General features: G+C 39.8%; 1 protein-coding gene across 12 annotated transcripts in view; it reads left to right on the top strand.

Annotated features, from left to right (window-relative positions):
• Positions 1–19,408, top strand: part of DTNA (dystrobrevin alpha) — a 180,969-nt gene that overhangs the window by 79,486 nt on the left and 82,075 nt on the right. For all 12 annotated transcript variants that reach the window (XM_066181763.1, XM_066181753.1, XM_066181809.1 and 9 more), the window contains 2 exons: positions 3,235–3,302; positions 8,951–9,031. In XM_066181763.1, the coding sequence (XP_066037860.1) occupies positions 3,236–3,302; positions 8,951–9,031 (148 nt within the window). In that variant the 5' untranslated portion in view covers position 3,235. The remainder of the gene's footprint in view (positions 1–3,234; positions 3,303–8,950; positions 9,032–19,408) is intronic.

Here is a 19,408-nt window from a genome sequence, read left to right as displayed (position 1 = left end):
ATGTAGAACAAATGGTACTTTTTTCTTCTGTGATGTGACGTGTGCTGTGAACAAACTGAGAAATACTGGAACATGACTGTGGTTAATTAGCTCAGGGCCAGCCCCAGGGACTAAGGTGAACACATCCTGGGCTCCAAGCAGGAGTCTGTAACCTGAGTTGAAGAGTAGAGCTGTGTACCTGTGAGCTGGGTCACAGGGAACAAGGCTGAAAAGGGAGATGCCCAGCACCTTGACAATGGCATTAGTTGAGCCTGGGCTGTAGCACATTCTGGAGTTAAAAATGCATGTGAAAAGCTTGGAAGACGCAGCTGAGTGAATTCCTGTCAATGGCAACTCAGAAATACCAATACCCTGGTAGATGAGCATCATCTAGTGCTTCTCTTCCATCAGGAAAAGGTAGGAAAGAGGGATAGAATGTATCTGTCTGAAAATACTGCTGCCACTAATGTTCTCATTAGCTTAATGGCATATACCTGTTACAGAGAATTTTAGGATTGTCATTTGGGGTGCAGGCTCTTTTAAAATCTGCAAAATATCTACTGCAAGAAGAGTCCTAAAAACATAAATATGAAATTCCTCCCTTCTCTGAGGAAGCCTGAGTTGTGTGTTTGTAAATACAAAGTTATTTGTCAGGCCTGGTAATCCTCATAAGCCCTAGCAGTGAAAAGGGTGATTCAATTTCAGAAGATAATGGGACATTCTGAAAAATGATGATCAGGTCCAGGGAACATTTTTATATGAGGAGATATAAACAGTAAAAGTAAAGGGAGGATGAATTGCAGAAAACAGAAAACCAGTTAAAGAATTATTATTTTTCCCCTCACTAAAGGGACACTTTTAGAACAGGCCTTCTGAAGGAAGTGGAAAACGTACTGTACAATTTGCATAATTTGAAAAATACTTTTTGTTACCTAATTTTGAGTGGCAAAATTCTTCCTCATGGTGAATAAGGTCACAGGTGAGCCACATTCCATGCTCTGCAATATATTTTAAAGTAATAGCTAAGGAATATTTTTCTCCAGGTGGCAATGTGAGGCAAGTGAGAATAAAGTTGCACCCTTATGTTTTCGATAAAATTTGTAGCAATCACTCTGAGACCAGTAATTAATTTACAAATGTTAGGGGACACTGGTGGAATTAAAACAGCAAATTATTAACTGGAGAAACAAGATTTAAGTGTCAGTTGTGTCAAGAAGTAGAAGATTATGTCATCCTTGTACCAAAATCAAAGTAACCCAATCTCAGTCAAATAACACAAGTAGTATGTGGTCTGAAAACAAGTCGCACATTGTTTGTGGAATGATGCTGAATATAGGAGAAGTCAGAGAAAATTATGATGGCCTATAACCAACTCTACAAGTAATAAATAGTAATCAAAAATTGTGTTTGCTCTGAAGTATTCACTCAACTGCCCTGCCTAGTAAAATATATTATCTTTAAAAAAAAGATGTTATCTTTATTAACCCACATGTCCCACAAGATCTGGTCATTTCCCATGGCAAATTTGAGTTTCTCTGAGTTTCATTAGAAACAGAAAGGAGTGGGGAACTCAAGCCATGGATAGTGGAATTATATTGCTTTGAATCTTATATGGGCAGAGATTTAAGGCTGATGCATGTAAAAAAGATACTACTTCTTGCCATCTAATTAAGATGTGGTTGGGCCTGACGTATCTTGAGGTGTCTCATTTTGCAGGGAGGTTTGAGTCTTCCCTGATACCTCCAAGCTACCAGCTACCTCAGATCAGAGGCTGACTGACCACTTCTGTAAAACACTATCCTGAGAGCCATTATCTCTGCAGAAAGGGAGGATATATTAGCTCAGACTTAATACAATGCTAAGCACATCCCTATCACTCCTGGACAAATGAGAGCGTGCTTGAATCTGAGGTGAACTTGAATATCCCTGCAAAGAGGCTGCATCCATACCCTTTGTCCACTTCCTAGTGGGACTGCTGCTCACATCACAAAATGTCCACCATAGATATCATTTTGGCAGAGTCTTTATCAGTACTCTGAGAATTGAATAGGCTGTTTGGAAAAGGCAGTTGTAATGTACCACCACTTCATTTGAACTATGCATTTTGAAAGGGGGAAAAAAAAACCCCACACAACAAAACACCTCTTATGTGATTGCCTTTCTGTCTTTGGGAAATAAAAGGAAACTGTGTTTTTATCCTGAGTTCTTTGGTGACGGTAGACTTCAGCATCCAGTTCTTCTATCGGTCTTGTTGTATACATATGGAGGTTTGCTATGGTGTTCAGTGCAATATTTTTGATTGCTGGCTTCTCTAGAACATCTCCTTTATAAACCTAGGTAGTGTGATGTTATTCTACACAGTCTAGTTGACATGAGGATGTAGATTAAAATGCAGGTCAGAAGTTCTAACCAGACTTGGCAGGCAGGAAAGGATATTGGTTCGACAGGGTAATTACCCATAGGAAGTGGTGATGCTGACACTAGTTTTAATTTTTTGAGTGGTGCTAAAGATGTTTATCTTCACTCTGAAAGCTTTAGTCTTTTATGGTTTGAATGCTGGCTGTGAGAGAAGCTGTCACTGTTCTCTCTGCTCTATCCAGCAGTAGTGCTCTTCAAAATAGTCGAAAGATTTTTTCATCTGAAAAGAGAAGGAAAATGTATTCTTACTTCTGAGCCTTTTTATGAAACTCATTTAATCAGACATATAGTGTCCTGAACTTGAATGAATATTGGGAGAGTGTTTGCTTGGGTAAATAACATGTATTATGTTATGGAGTAGAAATTTAATTGCTGTTGTTAGTTTGTTTGGTTTTTTTGTCTCATCCACATAGAATTGGCTAGAACATAGTTTTCAAGACTATAAAATAATATCCGAATCTTTTATGATTTCTTCTCTCTTACATAATTTAAACTGAGGATTCCTTATTTAAGAAAAACCTAAAATGAATTTCAGAGCTTGTGTTATGTAATCTAGTTAGTTACATCAAGCAGAAAAACTGAACACTGCCTTTGGGAGAGAGGGGGGGGGGGGGGGGGGGAGAAACAAATGCTTGCAAGCAGAGTCCAGAGAATGCAGGACAGTTTGGGGACCAGGTTCTCCACAAACCACGCCACAGAGAGGCTGACAAAAGGCATCGGATACACGTGGAGCACCAGTCAACCTCAAAGGTTCTTCAGGATCAGTTTTGGATGCTTATGTACGTATGTTCTGTCTGAGAATAATACTTAATATTTTCACGTGATTTTGTCTTCCAGAATGATTGAAGATTGTGGGAAAAGAGGAAATACCATGGCAGAAAGAAGGCAGCTGTTTGCAGAAATGCGTAAGTACTTCCTGGAAATGTTTTGCTGTGATAGACCAAGCCAGTTGCTATGCAATGTCAGTAAAATTTATGCAAGCTTTTCACCTCAAATCTCCATTGCACAAATGAATATCATGAGACCAAAACTGCATGAAAATGGGCTGATTTGACCAAAGGAGGAAAGAGGGGTTTTCTATGTCAGATTTTTTGATGGAATTATTTTAATCAGTAGTTTCTTAAGAGAAAAATTACGGAATACACAGGTTGCAATGAAGAGGGATAAAGTCTGCAGAACCTAAATCTTTTTTTGGAGGTATCTGTAGTGGGTTGACCCCAGCCAGCTGCCGAACTCCCACACACTTGCTTAAACCCTAACCAGCCCCCAGTGGAATGACAGACAATATAGGGTGAGCAGAAGCAAGCAAATTCATTACTTGAGATAAAGACTTGATTAGGTGAGAGAAAAAGAGGGGAAAATTTACAAGAGAGACCAAGGACCAGTGATGCAAAAGTGACTATTCCCACTTCCCAAAAGCAGACCGATGCCCAGCCAGTCATAGAACAGTGTCTGCCTTGGAAGACAAAACTCCCCACCCTCTTCTTTCCCTACCCCAGTTTTATTGCTGAGCATGACATTATATGATGTGGACTAACCTTCTGTCCTTGCTGTGCCTCCTCCCAGCCTCTTGCCTATCCCCAGACAGCCCTGGGAGGGAACAGAGTAGGAAACAAAAAAGCCTGGGTGCTGTACAAGCACTCTTCAGCAACAGCTGAAACAGCACTGTGTTATCAACACTTTCTTAGCCACAGATCTAAAACACAGCACCATGCAGAATGCTATAAAGGAAGTTAACTGCATCTCAGCCAGACATGGTACAGGGACCCATGTGCTTCATACCCCACTGCAGTGTCATTTTTTATAGTTCCTAATGAAGTTCTGTGCTCCCTGAACCATACTGTGTCAGGGATGTATTATACCAACAATATTCCTGCACTTCTGACAGTCATCTCTAATTTCTCTTACAACCAATCCACTCCAGGAAATTCTGTTACACGTCAAGTTTGAGACTGTCACCCTGTTACTAGATTTACCTGAGTTTTGTGTGTAATTACTAAGCCTCCTGTTGTTTGTACCCTGCCAGGTAGTAAACGGTGACAGAAGATCTCCCAGATCTTTGGTGAGAGACTGAGATGGGCATTACTGGGATTGGAGTTAATTGTGCATAATGAAATTGTGCTGGCAAACTCAATGTGCTGAGGACTGTTCCCTGGGAGTGAGCCGTACATCTGAGCTCTCCAAATTAAAGACTTTCCACTCAGATGACCTACCAAGAGCTGTTTTGGCCCATTCCATAGTGTCCACTAGCTCTGTTGTGCCCTGTAATTATTTTCGTATCACACGGCGCTCGCTGTTGTAACTCATGAGTATTTCTCACTGATCTTTTCTCTCTGGTGCCCAGTGACATGACCTGAGGAAATGGAATGAAGCTGTCTCATGGGAGGGCTGGGTTGGGTATTAGAAAAAGGTTCTTCACCCAGCAGACACTGGAACAGGCTCCCCAGGGAAGTGGTCACAGCACCAAGCCTGATGAAGTTCAAAAAGCATTTGGACAATGCTGTCAGGCACATGGTGTGATTTTTGGGAGCATCCTGTGCAGAGCCAAGAGGTGGACTCAGTGATTCTTGTGGGTCCCTTCCAACTCAGGATATTCTGTGATTCACTTATCTCTAGTGTACAGCATCTTGGACCCTTGGAGGAAAGTGGTGTACTTTGGCCAGAATCAAAAAATGTGTTTGTCCATTATCAGAACATACTCTCGTTTTAATTAGAATTACAGAGGGGCCTTGATTTTTTATCAGCCGAAGTCAGTGGCATAGGTACCCTTAATTTCAATTAGTTTGAAATACTCCTAAAATACTTAGGACTTTGCTGTGAGGATTTATGGTTTGTTTCCACAGTTTTTAAAGCTGTTTTGATGTTGTATTGTTTTGGAGGTGTTAAGGAGGTGTTGGGAAAATCAGCAGCTGGGGGCAGAGGAGGGACTATTTTCCTGGATTGTACACCAGTAGTTACAGTCTACTATTTTCTTCTTTCACAGTTTAGTATTTTGGCATATTTACTTCAGTCTGGTTTATCTCACGTGTGCTTCTCTTTTCTGTTTGCCTATCTCTCTTCCTCCACCTACCACATATGTACACAGAGAACTGGACATTCCAACTAGGTAAAAGGAGGGAGAAATATTAAGTCTTTGTGGGAAAACTAAACGTATTTTAGCCGTATTCATAGGACACTGAACTTTGCATTCTGAGAGCCCCTCTGATAGCTCTGTGTGCTTCACTGAAACTGAAGTTCATCCTGGCATCACATTCAGCTGTCCCCAGCTGTGTGCAAGCCCACACGTTTAACATGTTTAACAAAAACCATGTGCTCCTAATGCCCTACATATTGTGGGCTGTGCGAAGCTTCTTAATGTTCTGTGGCATAACTCCACAACCTGCTTAAATCAGAGGAAGAAAATTTATAATATAAAGCTTTTGCCAGTGGTTTCGGCTCTTGGGACCTACATCTGCAAGTCTGTGATTAAAACCTCACAATAATTTTATGAAGTGGGTCATGTTCCGGACTACACAAGATAGAAAAGAGGAAAAAACAAAACAAAAAAATAAATCAAACTTTTCCAAGCCTTTTTAAATGGAAAGTTTGTCCTGAACAAGGAATAGAAGGATTTGATTCTGACTTTAAATTTGTACCACTGGGATTTTCCTTGTATTTTGAGAGGCCCAGTTTGACCTTTTTTGCTTCCTTTCCTTCAGAAGAGGCATCTTTCTAGTTCAAAATTACAGACTTTTGTGAATTATTTTCATAATTGTTATCTCCTTCTGTAGAGTCCCGTGGTTAAAGCTTGTCTTATAACTCAAAATGCCCTATTGGACAACATGCTGCTAGGTCTTAGTCTTACCTTAGTCTGGCCTGACATGCCCAGGTATATCCACACTGATGAAGAGTTCAAAATGTACATCATTGTTGGCGCATATTATCCAGCAAGAAAACAGCAGCCAAAATTTCACTGTGTCCTTTTGTTATTTTTGCAAACTGCAGACAGTGTTACATGACATGAGCATATTCTAAGGAAACAGAGTGAGGCACTGCCAGCAAGCAGAAGGAAGGACAGGCCACTGGCAATCCTGTAGGGAATTATAAATTCACTGTCTCATTTGCCATGCTCAGTCCTGCACATCTTTCCACTTGTTTTTCAGGGCTCTTCATCATGTAAGTAATGGCACTTTTCTACAGAAGTTATTTGACAAATAGATCTCTGACTGTGGCAAAATGTGAATCATGACAAAATTAAATTGTCTGTTCCAGGGTCTTACCAGCAACACCTACTCCTCAAATAATATCAAAATAATACCATCCGCTGTGTGTGCAAATAGGAAAAAAGAAAAAAAAAAAGCAACACAGCCTACAAATTTGTTTATTTAGCATTATTACTGCTACCTCAGAAGCTCAATGAGCCAGAGTCTCACTTTGCTTTCACTCTTTAAAACTTGTTAAAAGGCTGAAGTTTTATAAAGGAGCACTGGAAATTTATTGATAGCTTTCACTGAAGTCAAGAGGGGAAAAGTTACATTTATTTTACTTACTTTTCCTGTTAAAAAGGGAAAGCTTAGTGTTGCAAGCTTTATCCTCTCTTTCACCTGTAAAGAAATTTTCCAAAAGCTGTCAGTGAGATACCAATGGAGAAGGAAAAAAACCTGTATAATTTTAACAATAGAGGATATGATGGAAAAAAACTCACAAAAATCCTTCCCATATCTGACGTTAAGTAGTCAAAGGTAATTTCTCCTAGGAACAGATGGTGAAACTGCCACAAGGGAATAGCAACCTTTGAAAAATTTTGGTCTGAAGGATGACATTGTTTAAGAAAGTATGGGTGAATGATGCTGCCACAGGCAGAATGGAAGCTTCAGGCAAGACTTATCAGGGAAGGAAGCCCTCCAACTGAGTTACAAGGTGCAGAAAGGACCCCTTTCACTCTGGAAACTCCTTCTCAGAGTGTAGTCTGAGTAGAGCTCAATCCAGTCCTAGTCCCAGACTTGGTCAAGTGTTTATTTCTTAAGGATTGTATAGGTGTAATTGATACTTTATATGACTTCATCATTCAGGATTAAGGATAGAAAACCAAATATATTTATAGGAATAAAATAAATATTTTAAAAATATTTTAATCAAAATTACTGACCAGATAGTATAGATATTTATAACTAATTATATTGGGCACTATTTATTAAATAAATTGTTTTAAAAGTAGCTTAATCATTATTAAGTAGAGATTGGTGTTACCCATATCAACATTGTGGGCAAATCTCTTCCACTTGGCCTCAAGGAATAACCTTCAGAGGCATCCCTACTCAAGGGAGGAATTCCCACATACATATCCAGAAGGAAGTGTGTCAGAAGTCCCTGCTATTAAAAAATGGAACTGAGCTTTTATAGTGTAAAGTGATTGACTGCCAGTCAAATGTTTCTAGGCTACCCGTGCCAGCTCAGCAGCTTTAGATAAGTTATCAGTACTATCACTTGTTGCTTCCTTTGTCAGGAACTTTCTGTGCCACATCCTCATCAGTGCTGATTTCTGTCAGGCAAGGCTGTCTTTTCATGTCTCCAGAAGGTTTGTTTAGCTTTGGGATTGTGGAGTCAGGCTAGTCTCAGCATTCCTGAACACCTAAAGCAGCTTGATCCACCTTCTCCATCCACCACTGATAACTTATGCAAATGGAAAAAAATTTGAGCTGTTTTACTCCCATTTAGACAGAGTATCCTGCTACAGATGCCGATGTGGCCCTATGTTCAGCAGTTCAGCTGAGAAATCTTAAAGCATTTAGGAAGCTCGTGTAAAAGCAGAGCTGTATTCCATTTCTCTTGCATCCTGACTGTACCTTGTGTGGATGAGTTTGTTGGGACACTGTGCCAGGTTCTGCCCCCATACTGGCCCCTGGGTACTGTCCTTACTTGTGAGGTAGCTGCCACTTAGTTTGTTCCCATCTCTCGGACAGCTGCTTTGGAAATGTTACCGGATCTTTACGTTGCAGCAGCCAGGGCCGCGCCTTGTGTGGAGCATAGAGCTGACCCTCAGAGGTCTCCATTGCAGAGAATATGCAATTCATCCACAAAAGGGAGAAAGGCCTCACACCCCTTGTCATTGTCCCCTTCTGCAGATTGCCACAGATCTTTATGCTGCAGCACAGTATGTTTTCTGATTTGGTTTGCTGGCAATACCTTGCTCTAGTGTGGCATGTCAGCTAAAGATATTTGTTATGAGCTTTTTTTTTGCTAAATATTAAAATTCGACTGAGGTTTTCCCTGCTGTTGGAGCCTGGCCAGTGTGTCTTTTAGCCTGCAGCTTGACCAGATTGTTCTTCAAAGTGACAGACACAGTGGGCTGACTATTCTGTGCCTTCTTTTATAAAATTCTTTTAACACTGTAGCTCCTGACATTCCCCTTGTTACTCCTCACTCCTCTCTACTCTCTCTGCAAAGGAGAGAGCCTTGAAAATTGTTAAAGGGAGGCAGCTCATGTGTCCTCTTTGTTCTCTGGCTTCTCTGCTTGCAAAGATATGCACAGGTCATATTCCATACAAATGTCACTGTTACTCTCTTCCACTAGGGGCTCAGGATCTGGATCGCATCCGGTTGTCCACCTACCGAACAGCATGCAAGCTTCGATTTGTTCAGAAGAAATGCAACTGTAAGTATGCCAGCAATTCTTTCACCTACCATTGTTACAAGCTTTCCACTGCACTCCCTGGTCTGTCCTTCGCACCCGGACTGTGTGATCTGGCATTGCAAAGGACACTAATCAGAATGCCTGGGCAGACTTCAAATATTAACCTGTTTATATAAGGAACTTGCCTCAAATATGCCAGTGATTCAGTCATAGAAGGGTGTGTCAGGATACAAGCCACAGTTTTAATTAGTAAGTATGTTAAATGCATTCTCTAATGTTCTTGTGAAATTGCATTTGTGAGTTTCAGCAGGGCCCTGCAAATTGAACGCTTTTATAGCAGCTCTGTGAGAAAAAAGACTGCTTCCAGTCCTCTTCTATTTAGGGTACAGCAAAGTAAGTGCAATGTTGGTCAGACCCCTCTATTTCCAGAAGGCTGTCTAGACTCAGCTCTTCTGAGAGAGTCAACCTGCTTATAATCTCTGCGTATCTGTCTTATTCCCTCTAGGTTTTATTGGGAAATTTCCCACTTGATTAGTGACTTTTTTTAACTTCTCTTCAGAGATTCCATCTTTTTCCCTTTATGGTTGCATTTTCCATTAGCACAGTCGTGTGCTGTGAGCTTTAAAGGGGAAATACATATAAAATCTGTACTGGAGTGTATCCTTTCTTCTCCATCCAAAATAGTATGCAAATACTTAGAAGGGCAGGTTTGGGTATATGTGCTTTACTGGACCTTTTCACACCAGTTTAAAAAAATACCTAACCAAGAGCACTCTTATCAGCAGTAGCACTAGGGAGAGGACCAACACAGAGAAAACAAGTGGGTTTTCTGACATACAGACTAGAATGACAACCTGGCTATTCTTGTGCTGCACACAAGTATGTTAAAAATGCTCACTGTAGATAGAAATTTACCACCCTGTTAAGTTCCTAGTTTTGGGGTTACATCTGTCTGTGTTACAGAAATGTTTAGCCTATGCTGTCCAAACATACTGGAGAGGCCAAGTTGTGATGGAAAATATTTTGGAGAGTATTTACTGTGTTATTAACCACGGAGCTGATCGTTTAATCACTTTTGTAGCACACTTCTCCTATTTTTAATTTGTCCTTAGCTGAAGTATGAATTGAAGGTTTGGTATTGCATTGTTAGCAGTCTGCCAGACACAAACCCCAGGGGGGGTTTAGTACCTGCCCAGCTGCTGGTTTCTCCCATTCAGGAGCAAATGTGTTGAAAGACGCTATTATGTTGTAGTCAGTTGTTTATTTTTTAAAATCTTATGTTTAGGAGGATGACATTTTCACTTCATTTTCAGGGTAACAGAATACAGTAGTCTGAGGTGACACAAGTATCCAATTAAATGGACAGTGATAGCAAAGCATGTATGCAACTGCATGCAAAGCAAATGAAAAAAACCTAGGGGCTAACAACAGCCTCATTGCTGAGAGTGTCTGGCTGGCTGAAAATATCTGGTTGTTAATTTTAATTTTGTGCCTCTCATCTATCAACTGTGATCTGCTTTTGTGGAACTCTTGGTTCTCTTCTTAGAGAATTAATGCAGATGCCCTGCAATTTGCCAGCTTGTGCCAAGTCACTCATGGACAGGACTTAGCTTCTGGTCTCCATTGATAACCTAGGAGTAATTTGCTGATCTTGTGTAAAGATTTATACTGTATCAATCTCTTCTTAAGGAAAAAGAAAATAAAAAGAGAATCTTAAAATGTCATCCTAAGTACTAGGCTCTCTGCAACTCAAGGAATAATGCCTGCTGCTCTGGAACAGGCTGGACTGTGTGTGTCTTTTCACCATCAAGTACAGTTTCCTTCTCATTGTTTCAAATAGACTGCTGCTCTCCCGGGTGGGTTTCTCTTATCAATGGGAAAAGAAGTCATCCCTTCACCTGACAGGTATTCAAGCAATGGCTGTCCAAGAAAGCTGCTAAACACAGAGCCACTGAACTGAGCACTGCCCTTGAAATGGTTAATACCAGACCTCTGGCTTATGTCAGCTACTGTTTTGGGTTGTTTTTTTTTTTTTCCCCTACAAAAATTGTCATTATGCGCCACCTAACAGTAATGAGACAAAAAAGAAAAAGGGGTCATAGGGAAAAAAACCTTTCAGCTGCATCTGAGCTGCTTCATTTAGGGTAGAATATAAAAAGCAAAAGCTCAAAGACAGTTCTGCTCCACTCTCAGTGCATAGCACCTCCTGTCACTCAAGGTACCCTTGTCTTCTTTCAGCTGTGCTCTCCTGCCCTGCCCTGGCACAGTGGCCCAGACTTACTGGGGAAAAATTGGCTTGGAAAAACTGTATTTGAGGGGTTCTTTTAAAGAGCTAATTTAATAAATTGCAGAGAGCTGCTCTTGGCTACAGGCTGAAGGTGTGTGAGGATGGAAGCAGAGAGCTTCTTTGAGTGCCAGAAGTGTTTGTTCCAAGGAAAGCAGAGCAGAGGCTTTATTAGCACCATCTTTTTTACCCGGAGGTGCCCATTAGCATAGGCAGTCATGGGATACCGTTTAACAGGCAGCTACACTTATCACACGCAGGGAACTGTTTGTTTCTGCTGCCTTTTATGCAGACACAGACACAGGTTCATCTCCTGGCCTCCCTTTGTGAATTCTTCTCTCAGTACAAAAGCGGTTTTTTGCTGAAACCTTCAGCAGCAGGCTGGCTTCTACTGGCAAAGTAGGCAGTGTATGATGGGCAGAAATTGTATTCTGAGAGCCATTCTCACTTGCAGAGTTACTCCTGAAACTAGTCAAATTATCTGGGCAAAAATTACAGAGAACATGACAGTTTACCACCTTTTGCCAGAATATCGCTACATATGTTGCACCTTGAGTACTACCACTGTTGATCAAGTAATTTGCTTTATGAAATTATTTCATAAGAAGAAGATTTCTTTGCAGATATTTCGCCAACAGTCTTTTAAGTTGCAAATATATGTCTTTCTGATAATTCTGTAAAACTTTGGGAAAATACTCTGTGTGTGGAAAGTATTTCTTTTGTAAAAATGTCTCTGAGCATTTTAAAGTGACAGTTTAAATACAATCATCAAAATGTGAAAAATCATTATCAGTAATTGCAATTATTTGTCAAATAGAATGAAATTTAATCCAGTCCATCCTTGTTCTTCATAAAAGCAAGCAATTCTTCTTAAGAACTCATTTAAAAAGTAGATAAACTTGAAAAATCTCTGATGTTATCTTTCGAAGAAAAATTCCTGCAAATTTAAGCATTCCTCTTTACCTAAATTAACACTGCAAATAAATAATAATAACATTTGCAAATCATTGTTGCCACACCTCTGAATCTGCTAAGTGCCCAAATGTGGCATGCAGTATGTGACAAAAACCCCAAAAGAGACATGTGAAATTCTGAATGCAGAAATCCTAAAAGCTGGGAAACCTTCTTAATTCACCATGAATATAGACTAATTTTATGCTTCTTATTTCTGCTGACAATTTCTAAAATTGGAAATAATGAAAAGAGAAACTCTGTAGGTAATGTAGGTACTTTTGAGGATGTGGTGGGTATAGAAAAAGATAATTGCAGACTACTTGCTGATTGCTTTGTAGAATTCCTGTAGCAATAGACCTGTTGCAATAGCAGTAGTTTTCCCTTGGTTATAAATACCAGCACAAGACAAAGATGCCTTTTCTGGGGGGGAAAAAAAAAAAAAAAAAAAAAGGAAATCAAATAACTACTAAAGTCTTGAGAAGATACTGAGACTTGGGTAATCATTCCAAGTGAATGCTAAGAGCTGTGGACAGGTGGACCTTGGAGAACACATTGCTGGTGATTATGTCATCTTGAAATCCCAGAATGTAAAGCTGGGAGTGTCTGAGGTGACTGTGTCCACTTTACTGATGGATGGTGTTGGAAATAGTCTTGGAAATAGCAGCATCCTAATCATTTGAGGTTAAATTTCATTATTTGGGTTAATAAAAGCATCTAGGAAGCAGGTACAGGAACTTGATCAAACATGCTATGTGTTTATTCCAGTCTGTACTGTACAAAATATACCAAATGGGAATAGCTGACTTTATCATATAGATTTTTTAAATGTGCTTTAAAGGTGGTCCTAGGTAGTGCACACTGCAAGAATCAAGAGAGGAGATGGAAAAACTACCAGTGAGCACTGTGAGGTCTGAAACAGTCACAGAACTTGAAAACCCTATGAATCAATGTTGCTCTCACCTAGTCAGACAGGAGAGTATTGTTCTTTACTGTGCTGCCAGTGCTTTGGAGCAGGTTTTGGAGCATCTGAGTATATTCTCAGCAAACATAAACTCCTGCTCAGCGCCCCTTACTGCCAGGAAAATGCCATCGTGGCAAGGTTGATTTGCTGCTGTTTATCCATGGCATCCAGGCACAGAAGCGTCTTAGGCTTTCCTAAAACGAGGATGAAAGACCAATGACAGCAGTTAGACCTATCTCTCGACATTCACCAGTATCCAGAACCACCAAACCCCACAATTTATAATTATCCCAGTGATCATTGAGCAGTTGATTTATTTTAAGACTTCTTTCTCAGTGAATTTATTACATGCTGAGATGAAATACCATGTTCACATGCAAATTGCCTCTGGGGTATGGTGACAGCCAGGAGTAGGACATAACAACATATCATAATCAAAACCATTATACCATTAAATACCACTCACTAATACAGAACTGTATGGCTGGAAAACTGCTGCTGTCCTTGATGAACTATCCTGAATGTGTTGTGAGATCATTCTGTGACTGTGGCTGGAAAAGCAGACTTTGCTGATTTCCCTAGTTCAGAATAAATCTTTGACAGTTGGAAATGTGAATCAAAAGCTGTGCTGGTGATGGTAACATGTGGCTTAATTAATGCAGAAAAAAACAGAGCTTGTTTTTCTGGCAGTTCAATCTCAACACCTTAGGATGTTCGTGTCTTTGTTTCTCCCTTTAATATTGTTCAGTGTGAGCGATTTTTTTTAAAATTTTTTAAATTTTTTGGCCTATCCAGGTTGTAGTACAGCAGTTTCCACATAGGGAGCACAGCTGACATGACTGTCACAGAAACCTTATGTATGTCCAAGGTGGTCTCCTCCACCTGCTCTTCGTTCTGCTTCCTCTGGGCTTGTGTAGTCACAGCTGAGGCATGTAGGCATGTCAGCTTAATCTCCATACACGCTTTTGGGTGCTTCCCTGATCTGATCTGCCTTTTTAATTTTTTTTTTTTAAGTTAGGTTAATTTCTCCCCTCCTGAAACGTAATAATTTCCTTCCTAGTGAAAAAGCATGACAGTTATTGTAAATACATTATTTTTAGATGCTTTTCTTAAAGCTCTTTTTTGTCTGTAGACTTAGACCTCCTGTAATGCTACAGCAAGCTGCTGAAAATGGGTTTGTCCTAGAAACCGACAATCTGGGTATGAAATGATGAGATCATCCTGGTATGAGCTACTGGCCCCCTCATCAGGGCAAGCAATTTTTAAACAAATCATTTGATTTAACCTAAATAGAATTCCTAGTGTTTGGGGTTTGACTGTATTTTTTCTATGCTGGGCTGACACTTAAAATATCATTTTATCCCATCCCATTCAACATACCATTCAGCACAAAATGAAAAGTCACAATATCTGGTACCTGTAGTGAAAGGAAAGGATAAGCAAGGCTTGATTCCACATTGGAAATGGTGCTGTGACCTTTGTGTTATCCAGTGGCTGAGGAAGTTAACAAGACATCCAGGTTAAACTTTCTTCTTCCGCATGAGAAAACCTGTGCTGACCTTACACATCCAAAAGAGTTCCCTAAACACAATGTTAGAGGACATTCGCAAGTGTTCCAGTCTGTCCTGTTGATATTTAACCACCAGATCTTTTCATCTTTCCATGCTGGTTAATTTAGGACCATATAACTGCTTCTGTTTACTCAAATAAGACCTCTTGCCAGTGTAGTATAAAGACATTCATCCTTTAACTCAGTGAGCATTGATTTTCTCAAATGTGAAATAGAGTGCACAACAAATGTGCAAAGGTGCAAGAATCCCATGAAGATGTGAAGATGGTAGTGACAGTGAATACCTCCTGCCATGGCAGGAGGTAGACACTGTCACTATGCTGCCTTTTTCATCCCAAGAACTGTATAGCCCATGCAATTTTGTACTTGCCCTCCTCAGGAAACTTACCATCAGAAACAGAACCACCAAATTGTGATGATTACAGAATTGTTTAGATTAAATAATTTAATCCTTCATTACAGTAGTTCCCATGGTTAGGGCTCTGTTCTCATTGTTGGGTTTTATGCTGTTTTTCATTTCATCTTCAAAGCAATAAAGCACAAGATAGTTTCAGGCTGGGTCACAGAGCAATCAGACTGAATGACAAGCAGTGTTGCCTACTTGAGAAGTGCAAAAGGTCTGCTTGGCTGCAATTTGAAGCAATCTGCCTCTTGAATTTGTGATCATGGGATTCTCATATTCTTCTAAACCCTGAGTGATCAGTCTTTTATGAGATTTGCTTAAGATCCTATAATTTGGAAAGAAGATCACCATTTTGCACTCCTATTTTTGTTCTTCATTGTTAATCACTTTGGATATTCTATGATCTGCTTATTACTATTGCATAAAGGTAGAGGCTGGATATATTATTTGTGTTCTTTGTTTTCTATTTTAATGAAAGCTGAATCTTGCAAGTTCCCTTACAGTGAGTGGCATTATTCACATGGCTCCAAGAGATACAGCTTTTAAAAAAAAAGCCACTCTTTATTACAAGAGTCATGATACCATTGTGTAAGTTACTAATTTGGGTATCCTGCAGTATTTGAAGAATGGAAAGAGAGATGAGTTAATGATTTTAAAAACTTTCTTGTTCCTTTGTCTTCAGCAACGACTTAGAGACTAAATGCTTCTGGAATTGCTAGTACTGTTCCATATGGGTTTCCAGGCAACTATGGAAAAAGGATGCATATATTATACATTCTGCATTATGCATCAATTATTTAATCAAAAGTTCAAAAGGGCTTGATTTAGCATATTCCCTGCAGACAAATCCTTAGTCTGTAAGTGTTCGCTCAGAGCACAATATCCTGAAAATAGGTTCAGATTTTCTTTTCCTTTCAACTGTAAAAGTTTATTAATATGCTTCACAATCATAATAGCTGTTAGAGAGCTGGCATATAACCTGTATATTTGGCATGTTCATTGAGGGACTGCTGTTCAGCCTTTTCTTCAGTGTTAGCATGAAGTGTACTCTTGTTATATAAGAAGGTTGTGTTATCTCAGATGTCCCTGAGTATTTGCTCTTAAAGGCTGCCACTGCAAGTCTGTCCCATCCAAGACTGAGACAAGAACTATTAGTGGATATTTGGAATTAATTTTAATGTCAAAAGGAGTGAAACAAGGATATCTACCTTAAAACGCTTACATTTTCAGTTGCTTAGAGATTGATTTTTCAAACATACCCATGATCCCAAGTGGCTCCTGTTGAAAACAGGAGTTGCAGAAGATTGTCAGCTAATATTATTTTGTCTTTTAAAGGGGAAAATGACTGATTTGGCTTTCTTTAAGTCAGAAGTTGACAGACACGTGGCCTAGGTCACATCACAAGTATACCTACATTCTGCCCTCTGCTACACAGGTGGCACAGCTCTGCCTCAATGCAGACAGCTTTTGTAATTGGATCATAGCTGAAAATCTCTTCTTACTGACTTCCTGAACTCTGTGAAGACTGCCATTCACTGTGCTATTTCTGATGGCTTTCCTGATGAATGTGTAAGGTTGGACAGTCTGTTCTGTTCCCTGCTCATGTCTCTGAACATCTGCTGCTGGTAATAGGCATCACTCACCTTTGTCTGGAAGCCTTTGGCTTAGTTTCCCCAAGCCAGAAAGTTTTTGTATCCTATTTCACACTGGTCCTCTTAATAAATACTTCAAACAAAATAATAATAATAATAATAATAATAATAATTATTATTATTATTATTATTATTATTATTATTATTATTATTATTATTATTATTATTGCTATTATTTTGGTAATCTTGTCCAAAAATTGCAAAATATATGTAGACATACTGTTCAATGGAAACAAACCAATACCTTGGTGATCACATAATCACTGTATCTTCAGATTCTTTGCCTGAGAGCTTTTTCTTCTTTCACCCTCATGTTTTTCCCCTCAATCTGTAGCTGTGTTTTTAAGTCTCCTTCACTATTTCCCTGTGCCTTTTTCAGCTTCCTGTCATTATCTGTGACATTTGCTTTATCTCTGACTTCTCTGCAACTCTCATTCCCTTGTCTGCACTCTCTTTTCCTGTTACTCTCTCGGTTCCAAGAACCCTTTTTCAGGCAAAGCCTCTCACATTTGAGCCTTTGTTCCCTTTCCTTGAGCTGTTCTGATCTGTCCTGTTTGGTCTTTTGCTGGGTCTGTGCTGATGTCACATGAGCTCCTCAATAACGTGTCAGAGTGCATTAAGCAGTGTGACTTAATGCCTGTTACATATGGGTCATTCTCTCAGGGTTTTTTCTGTATGACATCGTGTTTATGTGGCAAAGGGGAAAAGAAGTAACAAGTCATCTGTGGAGCAGTTATCAGTGAGTTTGGTGATCGTGGTCCTTTGTTCCTAAGGACCTTCATCCTGAAGGCTTGGGTCTCCATTCTGGACTCAAAGCAGTTGTTCTTGAGGAGTCATACATGAGCTCAGTCCATACATACATGTTTTCTGTAGAGACTAAGGGACAATTTTTATGTGCTTGCAGATTCCTGACAGGATAAGCTGGACTGTTTTGTCCAATATGTGTGTTGTAGCATTGCATTCACAGAATAACAGAATTATTTAGGTTGGAAAAGACCTCCAAGATCATCACATCCAACCTTTGACCCATCACCATCTTGTCAGCTAGACCAAAGTACTTAGTACCATGTCCAGGCATCTCTTGAACACTCCCAGGGGTGGTGACTCCACTAACTAATTCTCTGTTTCAGTGCTTAACTAACCTTCCAGTAAATAAATTCTTCCTCATGCTTTGAACTCCTTCTCCATTGCATCTGTCAGGTTGGCAGTTTTGCTGATCTTTTTTTACCCTGTCCCAGTTTTTAAGCCATCCGTTAGCTCGGGAGAACAAGTAGGCACTACACAACTTTCCTCCACTGTAACCACAAAGTCTGCACCATCCTCCTGCCTGAACAGTGGTCTTCATCACAACCTGGCCCAGAAGGTCTGATCTGTCTCCAGCCATTCCTCATTCCTGTCTCCAGTAACTTCTACAAATAAGCCCACTGTGAAGCCAGCCACAGCCAGTGGTGGAAGTTCTCAGAAATCATGGGATTCTTCAGGTTGAAGACAGCAAACAGTCCCCAGAAGGAAAGTCAGAATGTGGGACCTGATGTCATTTTTATTTTAATTCACTCCTGTAAATCCCAAAGAGTGTTTTTTTGCATGCTCATTTGTTTTCAGTTACATCAAATGTTTGTGTAACTCTAGTAATATAGATCAACTTCATAACACCCAGAATATTCAGACAGAAGCTTTAACTTAGCCATTATATCATATTTTACTGCATCTAGTTTTATTTTCATTAAGTCTTAGTGGAAGATTTCGTACGGCAAGTGTCTGGTATGCTAGGACAAATTGTGAGAACAGAAGGTGTTGGCTATAAAAATAATTTCCTGCTTTTATACGTGTGAAGAGACTGCACAATATAATGTCCTCTGGGCATTGTTATTAATACAGTTCTGGGTCTCTATACAATGAACATTCAGCTTCCTGGCATTAATGTTTGTGATATACAATGGCTTTACAGAGGCCATTTTCCTTGTGCTGAATCAAGGCATTCCTAGGCTGAATTCAGACTGAGTTGAATCTGTGATACTATTTTTGGCTGCGGAGGTTTTCTAGCAGGGTGTTTGGCCCTTTAACTGAGAACAGTGTAGGCTAATTCCACAGAAGTTCTCTGTCTGTTCAGCCTTTTCTTTGGTCCATGTGGATGGATAGATGGATGTCTCTTTTCCTGACAGAGAGTAAATTGAAAGCAACTCTTTTGAACTCATTGACATCACTATGGCACAAAGGAAAGAATGAATCAGTCTCTTAGTGTGTATTGTTTGAGGAGGTTGAACTCAATTTCTGATAAATGGAGTTGACACTGGTATCATACTGCATCTCTTGTAAAGGTCCTGATCTTCCCCAAGTTTAATTTTCCATAGTTCATTCATCTATATTTTGCCTTGAAACTCTTTATTTTGTCTCGGATTTGCAGGATATCTTTAAGGACTGCATGTGTAAATTAAAGGACGACAGATACATGGCCATGTACATCAAGACTCTTACTCCATCTAGGGGCCCTGACAGCATCATTAAAGAGCTTCTGTCACACACAAGGGGAAGGATAGATGTGCTGAACTTCACCTAAATCTCATTTATCTGCCA

The sequence above is a fragment of the Chamaea fasciata genome, unplaced genomic scaffold (assembly GCF_029207755.1).
Source record: "Chamaea fasciata isolate MVZ Bird 193981 ecotype frontalis unplaced genomic scaffold, bChaFas1.0.hap1 SCAF_1, whole genome shotgun sequence".
Classification (NCBI taxonomy): Eukaryota; Metazoa; Chordata; class Aves; order Passeriformes; family Sylviidae; genus Chamaea; species Chamaea fasciata.
This window is presented reverse-complemented; position numbering and strand designations above follow the sequence as displayed.